The sequence below is a fragment of the Hermetia illucens genome, chromosome 1 (genome assembly GCF_905115235.1).
Source record: "Hermetia illucens chromosome 1, iHerIll2.2.curated.20191125, whole genome shotgun sequence".
Lineage (NCBI taxonomy): Eukaryota > Metazoa > Arthropoda > Insecta > Diptera > Stratiomyidae > Hermetia > Hermetia illucens.
The window spans coordinates 106,912,576-106,927,399 of NC_051849.1; the positions used below are offsets into that span (position 1 = coordinate 106,912,576).

A 14,824-nucleotide genomic window follows, 5' to 3' on the forward strand; every position below is an offset into this window, starting at 1 on the left:
AAAAAGGTTGCCCGATATAATTCCGCCGAACGTCGACAATAGAGTTCTTCACCTGCCGGACGTGTGGTGACTCCAATTTTTATCTAAAACCGGGAAGGCTTTTAATTTCACATCACTAACTTATTTTCTAAGAATATGAACCTCATCTGCAATCGAGAATATCCAAAATCAAAAATTTTTGCAGGTGTTCCACTAATTATGCAAAAAGGTACCTTTAAAAATATGATATCCCAAGTCATGGTTCATATTCTTTGTAATTTTGTAAAGATTCATACCTCCAAATGCCACAATTATCGCTTTGTTACTTTTTGAGTTAAATTTCCCGTAAATGTGAAAAACGTCATTTTCGGACAAAAACGTTTGATCAAAATTTTGAAAGCCACCGATATGAAGCCATCTATCACCCTTAATTGCAAACAAAATACAGTTACAATAAATGCAAGGAACTGACGTCAAGTCTTTATAAATACCCTATTTACATAGCGGTACAAGATCTCGTAAGTCCATAAAGCGATTACTTCCTGGACGTTTGAGCCTAAGTTCAACGTCCGCACACGCTTTGAAATGTGTGCAGTGTATTCTGGGATAGCCAACGATCTATGCAATAAAAAAATTCGATTCTGAAGGCCTCCTAATGAGGTTTCTCTCCTTAAATTTACGAAACTCGCGCATGTAGTAGCTGTTAATTGGAAAAGTTCTAAGGATTCCCGGTGTGGCCTCCATACAAGATTCAACATTTTGTTTCCAATTTTCATCTAATCTCAATTTAATGAGATGTGATATTTAAATATTGTGCCACTTGTGAATTGTGGGTTAAATACAATTTTGGGAATAGTAAATCGTGTTATACTTTTATATTTTTGTATATTCTAAAATGTTTTTTTTTTGTTGTCATTATCAAGAAGACCAAGTAATCGACGAAGTCATAAGCCTGAGTTTCTATGAATGTGAACAATTATCAAACTTTCAATACTTTTGTTTTGAAAATTTTATTTTTGCACTTAACACATTATTCACAGATGAGGTTAATGATTGATAGCTTGTGTAATATTCTGAGGCAAACATGCACTATTTTATTTCCTACTTTCTTTTGTTTTAGAATGAGAACCTAAAGTTCCTTTTTGCCCTGCGCTAGCGCGAACATTTCTAGCATTTATCAGAATATTGGAACTTTCTTTCAATTTTCGTTTAGATAATGGATAGTTATTCTTTTTGCATGCTCGGTTTATTACTCCTAACGCTTTGCAATAGTTCCGCGGAAATGGAAAGTTTTTTGCCCATAGTTATACACAAATTTTTTGCCAGAATTTAAATCATTAATTTTGAGTTTATTTGTCGTAATTTCGTTCAAAAACGAGGTGTATATATGTAAAAAGTTTTCATTTCTATTAAGTAACTAACAGAAATCAGCTGCGGACTCTTCGGATTAATATTTGGTATTGAGAAAACCATACTACTTGATGGACAAATGCGCTATTTCACATCATTTATTGCATATCATTCATCAACTGGAACATAAGAACATCTTCCGAAAACCTTGGTGCGAACCGCTAAAATCCCAGTAGAGTCTTTTTACTGGCTGGAACTGGTTAGGTATTTGTATGTATGCTTGTACAGGAGCTCATACAACTCATACACTTCCCCACAAGTATTTTTCATTCATATGATATATTCTATGCTATGATTTCCTGAAATGAGTGTAGTTCCATCCCCTTTGAGAGGTACCACACTTTTGTGTTGCAGCACTTGTCATTTCCTATATTTAAAGCTGCGTGTCATATTCCATACTCAATTCCCGCTTAAATTTGTGCCACTTCACATACACTTTTGTTTCGGGATCCTGGCCACATTAACTGGCAACGGGGTAATGCACGGAGAACTGCCTTTTAAGGGAATGGCGGGCTCAGGACCATTCTATCGCAAAACAAAAGTTGATGTGTCTTAGCGGAGACCAGACAAGGTTGCAAACCTGGCGGTTTCGAAGAATATAATTAATACCCTTGTCGGTTAGGAATTTAATATAGGCGGAGCAAACAAAATTCGTAATCGCTATCGGTCACGCTGCTCCTTAAAGCAGAAGTGCGAGGCAGCGTTTGATGAGATCACCTCTGCCCTGTCGAAACCGATCAGCCAAAACATTTTTACACGTACCATTTGCTCTTCCCTTTGAAACTGTTGGCAAATGCCTGCATTAACGCTGCCTCTAACATATTCTTCTTGTGGAATAAAGCGAATCCACAAATTTCATTTTGGCTTCTTTCATTGTATTTACAATTCATACTGCCAAATGAGGCAGCAATAGACAGAACAAAAACGACACATAAATTTCATTTAGGCAGATCAAGCCGGCGGTTATTTATTCTTCGATTATTTTTTCTTGAAATTTCCTTATTTTTTATATTGAAGAGGAAGCTGGTTTTCACTTCACCCAAATTTTGTATTGAAGTCTGTTTTGAAAACTGAAGAGTTAATACTCTTGCTTTGGAAATCTCGCTCGTTCTAAATGAGTAGTGCACATGTTTTTTCATAATATGGAACAATCAACGTTCGAGGACCCATTAGTGGAACGTAACACCTTCAAAGATCAATAGTAGATATTTCGATTCAGTTTTTGTTAAAGTTCTCGTTTATAATATTATCAGTTGAAGGTCGCCACAGATTTCGTTTCCCAGGGTTATTATTTCGGAAACTATCCAATATGTTGTATGATGCGGGATCAAGATCGCATGCAATTAGTGACGGAAAATATGATTCTCTTCGGTAAGTCGACTCTTTTCGACTAACCTAATTTGCCGTATCGATACAAAAGAGTGCGTCAAAATATTCAACAATATTTCACCTCACCTATAGAAGTAGTACTGGCTGTAAGGAAATTCGCCTCGAAAAATTAAAAAGCAACTCAAAGCAAAAATGTTCTATTTTGCCAGTTCTTTTTTTTCTTTGTAAGCCATTACCAAAGGAGCTAATTAATACAATATACATGCAATCTAACGTTTATTATTTGGTCGATTGTTTAGATAAACAAATGTGAAAGGTACCAGATCGTATTGTAAACATTCATAAATAGAGTACTTCATATTTGCTATACAGGTATAATGCAGAATAAACGAGTAACATTGTCTCTACAGTACATCGCATTAACAGCGCAAACAATTTCATCACATCAGTTGGTGTTTAAATCGAATCCCACTTCGCATATCTCGCTTAGTTAGATGTGTATCATGTCTTTGAGTTTGTAACGCTGATGGCTGTCGCTTCAATTGAAGTGGTTTGATTTCGCCGACTCGCCTCGTTTGTGGTGAATCGCATCACTCACATAAATGGACTGACTGGCACATTTAAGTCGCGTCACTCATGACTTACACATTCGTACTTTCAATCAGCAAAAAATATATCTAGTGTGTTTAAGAGGCATTAAGTTGTTCTCAGTGCAATGAAGATTAGTTGCTTCCGAGTTCTGAATCTCCGGTATTGCAAAAATTCGGAGCTGCGTACTATTGGCTGGCCTGATTTAACAAGTGTCACCATTTTATAAATTAGGGGTTATTTTAGTGTTAAGGATTTTCTTTTCGATATTTTTTCTTTAACATGTTTTGTTAGATAAAAAATAATCCTTCAAAACATTACGTTGATATCTACTTTCATTTTGATTGGATAACTATTTTTTAGAACACTTGTTGGACGGTGCCCATACAGTAAAAATCAGTAACAAAAGTTTTTTCTCAAAACATGTTTTTGGTGCGTGGAATAGCACAGAGAAAAATCTAATGAACTGATTTAATCCCTTTTATGTAAGCCTATGGCTTTACTTGCGAGTGCATGCACATAAAATTATACACAAATTTTAAATTTTTGAAATTTGGAAGCAGTTTTTCCAATAAGAAAACAACAAAAATCGGGAATGCTATTTTCAAAAGCATGCCAAATTGCCAAAATCAAAATTTATTGCTGAATTTCCCCTGGGCGATTCTAACGCTGCAACATCTGGATACTGCATCCACCATTTTACTTGTAAGGACTCAATAAAAATTTTGTTGTTATAACAATTTTAAAATGATATCTTTTTTACGGGTTCAACGCTAGAATAACCCCTTAAGAAGGATAATTTTTTCGCTGCAAGTTTTTGCACATGCTATTTTCTCGCTAACACTGCAGAATTATTTAAACTACTTTCTGAAGATTTAGCTAAGATGTTTAGGCTTGCTTTAAATAATTTACTTGAGTTTACTTCACGAATGCAAGCAAACCTACTGTTGAAGGTCTTTAATGCTCAAGGAAAGGCGTTTACCAAGTAAAGACTACCTATGTGTTGCAGTGGTGATCCGGAAAAAAAAATCGTTGAAATTCAGCCATAATTATTTTGTTTACATTTTTCTCATCCCATCAACATTTAACGAAACAGTAACATAAAATTCTCGTTTCAAATAAAAAATGTTTCTTAATAAATTATATGTAATTTTTATCACGACTTCTCTTTATATTTTATTTCAGTCTTTGCATGCTGGCTAAATGCTTAAAAGCAGAACATGTACACACGTACACAAAAATGATATTTTACCCAAAACAACATTTACTTGGGATTGCATTTCAATTATATAAGCAAAATTCTTAACAAATTTGTTCAATATTTGTACGAAAGCCTTTTTCAAAGACATTCTACAAGCGATAAGCGTTGTAGACAAGTCAATATACTCAATGGCGTTACAAATTCCACACTAAAATACATAAACCGTGGTTGAATATTCTACACATGAGATTCTCGATTTGTACTACTTTCACTCTCTGTGTTGTTTATTTCAGATAAGAAAAGGTTCTTCTAAAACTTTATACAAAACATTATAAACAGAACAATCAAATAGTCTTTGATACTTATACAAGCATATACGTTTGAGTTGACACAACAAAATTAAACAAAGGAATACCACAAAACATGTTCTAAGACCTTTATAAGAAAAAATTAACAAAATATTTGGTGTGTTCATATAATGTATTTAAAGAGTAAAAGAATAAAAAGTAAAAATAAACAAAAAAAAACAGAAGAAGAAATCCTTAACAACATATTTTAATAGCGAATTGTTTAAAGAGATTAAATTGTGACCTTTTGAGCAATTTAATATAAAAAAGAAAACTAAGGAAAAATTCGAGAATTAGAAAAACTTCTTTCAAATGTAGCTTTCTTATTATGTATTACCAAAACACTACCTTTACGAGGAAAAAATATGCATTTTTCTGTTCCAAAGATTTAGTATTTATTAATTGTATAAAAGAATTTTTGTTCGGTTACAAAGGGTAAATAAAAAATACTCCATTATAGAAGTGGAACATGTTTAATTTAGTTGCCAGTAGCTGCTAGCTGATTCGCAATTGGGTCAACAACACATTTTTTAACAACCAAATGTGGAAATATATTGTTTGGGCTTTCAGTGTGAGGAGTAGTCTTTAATCAACTATGGCAAGGAACTGTATTCGTCATTCGTTGGTTCCATTTAAGATGTCGACGAATTATATTCATTAAGTACAGGCACTGATACCCAAACATCCAGCTTTTTTTGGAATCCAATCTTCTGCAAATGGCTCCAAATGATTTTATGGTCTATACCCAGTTCCTGGCCAATCGAGCGAATGCTCACATGCCGGTCCACTTGGATGATTTAGACGATTTTATCGGTTTCTACGACGTTTGGCCTAGCAGTACGCGGTGTATTTTCGACATCCACTACACCAGAACAAAATCGATCGAATCAACGCTGTGCGAATCGTTACAGTATCGGGTCAACCTCACAAATTTTTTCGGCCGCCTTCGTTGAATTTTTAACTCTCAGGTAGTATAAACGTAAAATATGACGAATTTCTTGCTTGGTGGACTCCATTTTTGACGCGCCATAACTTGAGACTGAAACATACGATCACAACACTGTCAAAGAGACACTTGTAGCACAGATTGTCGTCTTTAAATCACCGTATAGTATGATCAGATGCGATAAGTACAACACAAGATATGTTTAAGTTTCGCCATCTATTGACAAAATATGACATTTCTTTTTCCCCAACCCAATATACCATCTGAATGTAGACGTTCCACATGCATAAGGGTGCAGATTAATAGTTTCTATACTCGACTAAGGAGTGAACAGGAAACGGTAATCTAGGACTTAAGCTGCAAGTGGAACTTATAAAAAATATAAACCTTTCAAAATAAAGTATTCTGAGATCTAGTTCATGTTTGCCTGTTTATGCCCGTTGGGTTATGCCTAATAATGACTTGCAACGTGATCTGCAAGTAGAATTGGTATTGGAAGAAATGGAAACACATGCTGTTAGGCATATGCAATGACTCCGTCACCATGGAAACTCGCAGATCCAGGTGATTTTAAATCACACAACCCTTTGTCAGCTAGAAAGGTTAAGAAGTCACGATCTCATGATCTAATATTGTAAGCACGAGATTTTAATTTGCTAAGAAGGAGCAACTACCAAAAGCCAGACGAAGTTTTACATGTGAACAGTGACTCGACTGTTTATCAAAGCATAATACTGTGCATCAGGTACCTAAAGGAAAAATTCTGGTACTGGTCACGGGAACTGCTGCACTTTTACTATTGCTTCGAAAATAAAAAGTGTTGAATCATAATAAATCAGAAAGTGAAAAGATATTAATTTCATAACATACACTACATATTTTTGAATGTCTGGTCCCGCCTCCGTTCTCTCAAGAACTTGCACTATATACATTAACAGAAACATTAGTTTTACTAATATTTAACTCGGTTTGACATCGTTTATTATTTTCAACATTATTTGTTTCAGTTAACCAGCTTCGAAACCCCACGTACAATCGGTGATAACAAATTACGATCCTAAACTTCAAGGAACCGATGGATACAAATTACTCGTATATGTGGTCGGCTGAAAAACACGATTTTTGTTATAACATTTTTTTATTATTATGTTTTGTTATATTGCACTGTTTTTGTTTAGTAAAATTGCACTTCTGTATGTTACCTCATGAGAAATACTTTTATGTTCACAGAACTTAAGGTTTTTACAAGGCAGTGCTGGTTATTTGCTTACGTATTTTGTTATTCAATTAAATAAAATATTAATAAAACGCAATATAAAATGATTTTGTGATTACGATTGTACGTCTCCTTTGAAAAACGCATAACCCTGTCCCAAGTTAATTTTTTTTAAAATTAGCCTTTGAATATTGAGGTCTTTGAATATTTAAGCTGTTCATGAAAAGGCAACCTAGAACGGTCTGTCGGGATCAGTTGGTTGTATCATCTGTTTACTAAACGACGAGGTCGGACAGAAGCCTCGTTGCGATTTCTAGTGTGAATGATGCCAATTTTGACAAGCCATCTGAATTAAATTGCGGAGTCAACAAGACTTTTTCATCCTTACTTTTTTATTTACGACGTATGCTGAGGTGCTCTCCTGTCGTTGAAATTATACTAGAGAATCATTGTGACTCCAACCGCAGAAACAATTAGAGCTAGCGGAAAGCAAAGTAAGGATTGAAACTCCAAACGAGAGAGATATTCCTTATGTCACCCCTTTTAAGGATAAATCTGGATCTTTATACGTTGGTTTTGGAAGGAAAGTCTATGATCTGGAAAGCAATATTAAAATAAGGGAAGCGTGAGGAATAAAGAAATGAACTTTTGTTGCTCTCGATAAAGAAATGGAAGATAGTAGGCACATGTTCTTTCAGTACTTCAACATCATGTACAGTGACGGGCATCCGTATTCGTACACCACCAAAATGAAACAAGAAATTCAAATAATTATGATTTTTTTGGATGTTTTAATTTTTTTGCCTCATAACAAATATCATTCACTTCTAAATAAATATAAATCAAAATATTTAATTTCAAATTGTTTAGAAGTTCAATAAAGTTAGAAAACCAAAAATTCAATTAAACTCCACACATTTTTACTCGTACACCAACAGAAATTGCCACTCAGCAGTTGTGTATAACGGAGAAATTTCATTCGCTTCATCCGATTTACTTTTCTAAAAAATGATGAAAGCCCAATAACTTATTTTGCAATTTTCATTGAGTATTGAAATCTTGCAACAAACAATTAAAAACGGAAAAATTAGTTACTCGATTACGACTTTCTAGCTAATTCTGTAGGAACTTTTGGAAAACGGCTGAATCTGTTATTTCACAATATGATGGGCAGTACGTTATCGACGATGTTCTTAATATGTAATTACGCCATGGGATCTCTTTTTTAGGGGTTCTATCCTGGGTTATTATTTGGTTTAATAGGTACTTTAAGGAGAATGTTGGAAGAGTGTGTCGCCGTTATCGTTTGAGCATTTCGTCAACAGGGTCGTCACCTTCGAGATTTTTTAATTTTCTTTTATCTGGAATGGTTACAGATCCCGGATCGTTTTCCATAGAAGATTTTCGGTTTGCCGCTGCTGATTTTGTAGATCGTACATTTCGGAAAAAAAGGGTTACGGTTTGAGGATTTTCGGCGAATCGAAATCGCAGAATAATAGGTTGCCTAAACTGAAAAGTTCCTAACTTTCAGGTTACTATGTGAAAATATTATAACTTTTCAAGCGGCACCGGAGAACTTGATTAACAACACAACTCCAAAATAACGTCTTCAATAATTCAATAATTCATTAGTTTATTGGTTTTTAAATTAACTGATTTTCGTGCAACTAATTGTTAGTCAATTGAAATTGTTCGTGTAATGAATAAAAAGTAACAAAATAGTTGCAGTTTTTCGAATAACAATTGAATTTTAAATTAATTTTGAATTTGAAAAATTCAATTGTTATCGTGTTAATGCAACTAACTTTTGAATGGTTTAGTTTTAATCGTTAGTCGTAAGTAACTTTTGCATAGCACTAGCACAACGGAATTAAAAGTAACATCTTCAATTATTAAAGAAAAACATAATTTTGTTAATATTATTATAGTTTCTCCGTGATTGCACAATGATTTTTTATGATTAAATTTTGCGAACCTGAAAATGTCCTTTCAGAAGCAGCGTTGGTTACAGATATCGACAAAACTCTGCAACTAATTTGATAAAATAATGCGCTCTAGCTCATATTTGCATTCAAATAGTTTTGGATTTCATTTTCAATCTTATGGGGCTCGAGTTACGTTATCCGAAACCACACATTCCACACAAAATATGAACGACGTCCGTCCCAGCAACGTGACAAGGGAGTCCAGTTTGACTAGAGGACCTGATAGCCAACTTCAGGCCCAGGAAAAGTTACAAAAAAACTCATGGATGAATGCCGATCTCTTAAAGTGAATACTCCTCGTGAATTATTTGATAACTTTAGATGTCGACGACAATAAACCCACAAATTATTCACCTGAAAATAATAATAAAAATTTAGTAGGTGTCGTTAAGAACATGCTTATTGGTATTTACTGTATTAACATTACTCAAAATATGTCCTTAATTGAGGTCTTCAATAAATTTGACGATTTAGGTTTGTTAGAGGAGACGGAAGTAATTCATATAGTTATCGTAAAAATAGCAATCGTGAAGTGAATAGAAAAGAATTCAAAAGTTGAAATTCTGGAAATAACAATTTCAAATCGCATCCCCGTAGTAACGATTCACAACCAAACAGTGATTATAATAATTTCAAACCAAATCGCTACAATAACAATTTCAATCGTGATAATAATAATAACAAAAATAACTCCCAACCAAACCAATACAACCATTCCAATGGTACTAAAAATTATAATTCCAAGCCAACCGACGGCTATAACCAAAAATATTCAAATTATAATACAGATAACTCGGGACAGTTTCGACGAAACACAAACTCAGAGCAGTACAGAAACTTCGATAACAATAGTTCTGGACATAGTAGACAATCTAACAAGAAAAACTTTAGACGATTTAAAACAAGACAATACAATTTTGACGATTCAGAATCTGTGGAAGTTGGGAATATCCAGGGAAATATAAATTTTCAGGAAGGGCCTCAGGAAAAACCTTGCCCTTAGTGTCTTTAACTATCGATAATACCAAAGTTAGGTTTCTGATTGATACAGGAGCAGAAGTAAGTATTGTCAAACCAAACATTTTAAAAAAGTACCCACTAAAAAAACTTCCAAAATCACTTTTCTTCACAACATTAAACGGTATCAGTGAAGTCCGCAACAAAATAGAAACCCCTATACCCGACGAATTCAATATTCGTGGAACTCTTTCATGGAAAGTGATGGAGTTAGTAGGCCGCAAATATGACGGTATCATTGGAACTAATTTTCTTATCTCGCTAAAAGCAAAAATCAATTTAGACAAGGGTTACATAGAAATTAACAACAATAAACTTTATTTCGAGTATAAGGACGACCCTTACATCATAAACGAAATTTTCAACCAAATTGTGTCGAAAAACAAGCCATATTAAAAACATTAAAGGAATTTCAAAGCCTTTTTTATAAAGAAGGTGACAAATAAATTTGCACAAACGCAACAGTTTTGTCTATATATTTTAAAATATATAGATACCCTCAAGTCTATGAGGAAGAAATTGGAAAGTAAATTAAAGAAATGCTTGACCAGGGTATCATTACGCACAGTAATTCCCCTTATAATAGTCCACTATGGATCGTTCCAAAAAAATTGGACAATTCCAGGACCCAAAAATGGTGCATCAGACGAAGTTAGAATCAGCGACCGCTACCCTAAACCAAACATTGAGGGCAACCTCGATAAACTAGGGAGAGCACAATATGTTAATAGCATTGACTTAGCGAAGGGATTTCACCAAATCCTGGTGAGGCCCGAAGACAAAAAAAACGGCATTCTCCACTCGATTTGGTCATTATGAATATATCAGAACGTCATTTGGATTGAAGAATGCACCATCAACCTTTCAACGGTTGATGAATACCGTTCTGAGAGGTCTAATTAATAAAAATTGTGTGGTCTACCTCGCCGACATTTTAATCTTCAGTCGCTTGAGGAGCACATAAATAGTATAAGGAAAGTATTTGATAGGCAGGAGTCCAATCTAAAAATTCAAATGGATAAATGCAATTTCCTGAAAAAAGAAACAAAATATCTTGGCCATGTTTTAACCTCTGAAGGAGTTAAACCCAATCCAAACAAAATCAAAGCAATTCGTGACTTAAAATTACCTACTACCACCAAACAAATTAAGCAGTTCCTGGGAGTAACTGGGTATTACCGTAAATTTATTAAGGATTATGCGAAAGTTGCATACCCTCTAACTAGATACCTCAAAAAGGGAATGACCATAATCAAAAATGATCCCAATTACATAGCAGCCTTCGATAAATTGAAGGAAATCATTACTAATCACTCCATTCTTAAATATCCAGACTTTACAAAAAAATTTAAATTAGTTACAGATGCTAGTAACTTTGCCTTGGGAGCAGTCCTTACACATCTTATAAGTTACGCATCTAGAACTCTTAACAACCATGAGAAAAATTACTCAACAATTGAGAAAGAGTTACTTGCCGTAGTCTGGGGAACACGATATTTTCGACCCTATTTGTTTGGTAAGGAATTCGAGCTCCAAATAGACCACCAGCCATTCAAATGGCTCCAAACAAAGAATACTGGCAAGGATATTAACCCACGCTTACAGATGTGGTTAATTTTACTAGGAGGGTATAATATGAAAATTGATTACATAAAAGAGAAAGAAAACCACATAGCGGACTTTCTAAGCCGAATCAACAGTAACACACAAGAAATTAATTTACTATAGGAACTAGTTCTCGAAATAAACGGCATATTCGGAGATAAATGGAACAACCCCTCTGAAGATGAGGTGAATGTCATCGATGAATCAATAGAAGTCCAAACTATTCACTCACAAGAGGAGAAATTTGATGTTCACTATTTTGGAACCAGTAGTAAATCGATTTAGAACCCAAATTATACTTAAAGAATACGGAAGTTCGCGCTTCGGGTATAAAGGCTTTGTGCTCATCTTATGTAAGAAACTTCAACGCACATTTTTCTATCCGTATACAGGTACAAATCCAACCCATTCCTTCATATTTTTCCAAACTACGAAGCATACGTACATATTACAGCCATAGATATTATACTCACTCGTAACAAACAAACTGCCTATTTCCGAATACTGTACATTTATATGCACGTATATAAATTCGTTCCCATATTTCCGATTTAAATACGGCTGGCTTAATGTACAAATATATCTATCTGAATTAGACACTGCCCGCAAACTTCATTAGCACGCATATACTATATACCTATATACACACATGTCTGGTTGGAGTAATTGATATTCATATACAAGTGACTAAAAAACTAAAACAAAATCTTTACGACCCCTTTCATAAGAACTCATTTGCTTATGGTATTGATGAATTGATATGTGATGATGACGTCATACCGGTTGTAGATTGCACGAAATTCACAAAAAAGGGCAAAGTTTCACCCCCTATAACTTTGTTAATAATAGCTGGATTTTTTTCAAACTTGACCAAATTGTGTATTACGTTCTTTATTATACCCACGCTGTACTTTTATCATTACTTTTGTACTTCTGGGGTGAACATAAGAGGGGTTACCGGGTAAATTTCTAAAATGTGGAAATATACTATTTTTAACTTAATTTGTGCAGATATCGGAACCGGGTGTGTTTTGAGGCCTAGATTTCGGAGATATGCACCACGGTGATTTTTTTTCAGATTTTTCGGTAGGATAGGTTCTGAAAACGAGACCTATGTTTCAACCAATATCAAATATAGCACCAGTTTCGACTATTACTACTACTATTACTAATTGAGACCTTTCATTTGGTATCCCACATGGCCAGATTTTATGAAAAGAAATTTTGCACCCTCCATTCACCCATTCGTGGATACACAAGATTTCGAAAACGGAAATCTTAGTGATATTCTACGTAGATATATTACCAAAGGAAAAGTAGGTATTTATTCGTATTTTAACAGTCGGGAATATAATAAACTGCATTAAATCATAATCAATTTATACAGAGGTACTGACGCAACCAAATTCGTCAAATGTAGCTTTCTTGCCACTGATATCGAAGAAGAGGAAGAACTGCGTAAACAGATATCTCTGTATCACAAAACTGAGTCAGGACATTCTGGGATAATTCCAACATACGAGGGAATCAAAACCAAAATTTACAACCAAAAATTGAAAGTTGCAGTTCACCAAATAATCAATAATTGCGATATTTGCAGCGGAACAAAATACATTAGGAACGCGATCAAGAAAAAAGTTCCATCTAACTGAAACCGCCTCAAAAATTAATGAAATCAGTGCATGTTGATATTTATTCAATTTGCATTTATAAATTTCATCGATAAATTTTCCAAACAGGCAGTCAGCTTAGAAGATAAAAATAGCCTACACTATTCTTGAAAAAATAATACAATTCCTATCAATCAAAGGAAAGGTAAATAAGTTTATACTTAACAATGGGTTCAATACAATTATATAAAAAAATATTTTAAAGAACGGAAAATACAATATCATTTCACAAAGCCCAACAGCTGATATCGAAAGCACTAAATTTGGGGGAAAAACGCCCTATATGGATACAAGTGTTACTAGCAGTAAAATATTATAACACAAGTTATCAGTTCCATAATTAAATCCACTCCTCTAGATGTCATGGAACATAAAGTAAACCATGATACTATCAAAGAAATGATAGAGAAAACAAAACTGAAAATTGTAGGAAAGAGAAATGAAAACCGACAGAAGTACACAGAAACCAAAAAAGAAGTCTTTATTAGAAGCTATAAATCCGTTAGGCACAAAGAGCAGCCTAAATTTAGAAAATATAAACTTGAAAACATTCATGAGAGTAATATCAATATAATTAGTTATAGAAAAAATCAACTCCGAAGTGGGATACGTCGAAATAAAGACCGACGAAATCGAATTAGTTAGTAACTTCGATATAGTGCTCCTACATAATCCACCCCAAGGATATATTAGATTTAGCCAATAAAATCGCATTAACTATAAATTCAATTAAACCAACCATAAATAAGAATCTAGCAACTTACCAAATAGAAAGTATCAAATCTTGCATCAGAACACTAATCCCGCATAAATCCAAACAAGGTCTTATTAACCTGAGTGGTACAGCAATGAACTGGATATTCGGGGCAATGGACAACGATGGTCGACGAAACATAGAGAAACACTTGACCACCATTGACCAGAATACGCACAACTTGATACAAAACCTCAACCAACAAATAAAAATAAATAACAATTTTAATAAAACCTTAAATCTCATTCGAAACGCTGTCGAATCAGATAGATTGGCAATTTCAAATAAAATTAACAGCATTACCCCAGCAGGAGATCGAAAATTTGAGCAAAACCTATTCCTAGAACAAATGATTAAATTAGATCTGATTAAAAGACAAGTCGAAATTATACAGGAAACCATATCATCAGCCAGAACCGGTATTTTATTTTCCAACATACTCACCATTGAAGAAATTAGGAATTATGACATTGACTTTAATAAACTTTCGAACATAAAACTAGGAGTAGCCAAATGTATCAATGATTCAACCGTTCTCGCGATCAAAATTCCAACCAAAACTATAAAACTCGATGAAAAGCTTTTAATACCCATTGCAACATCTGACGGTAAACAGATTGATCAAGAACAGGAATACATTATTGAACTCAATAACAAAACATATTACTACCAGGAAGCAAAGTCCCCAAAAGAACTTTTTCCAAGCAAAAATTGTATAGTCAAAAATAATTGTAACTTCATCAAAAGTGGCGTAAGATGAATTAATCGAAATTGGAA

General features: G+C 34.1%; 1 protein-coding gene across 4 annotated transcripts in view; it reads left to right on the forward strand.

The window, feature by feature from the left end:
• Nucleotides 1-7,123, forward strand: part of LOC119648706 (flotillin-1) — a 32,310-nt gene extending 25,187 nt beyond the window's left edge. For 2 of the 4 annotated variants that reach the window (XM_038050517.1, XM_038050524.1), the window contains one exon: nt 6,808-7,123. In XM_038050517.1, the coding sequence (XP_037906445.1) occupies nt 6,808-6,861 (54 nt within the window). In that variant the 3' untranslated portion in view covers nt 6,862-7,123. Of the gene's footprint in view, nt 1-4,491; nt 5,317-6,807 lie in introns of those variants that run through there. The other 2 variants (XM_038050532.1, XM_038050548.1) reach the window with 1 other exon arrangement.
• Nucleotides 7,124-14,824: the final 7,701 nt, after the last annotated feature.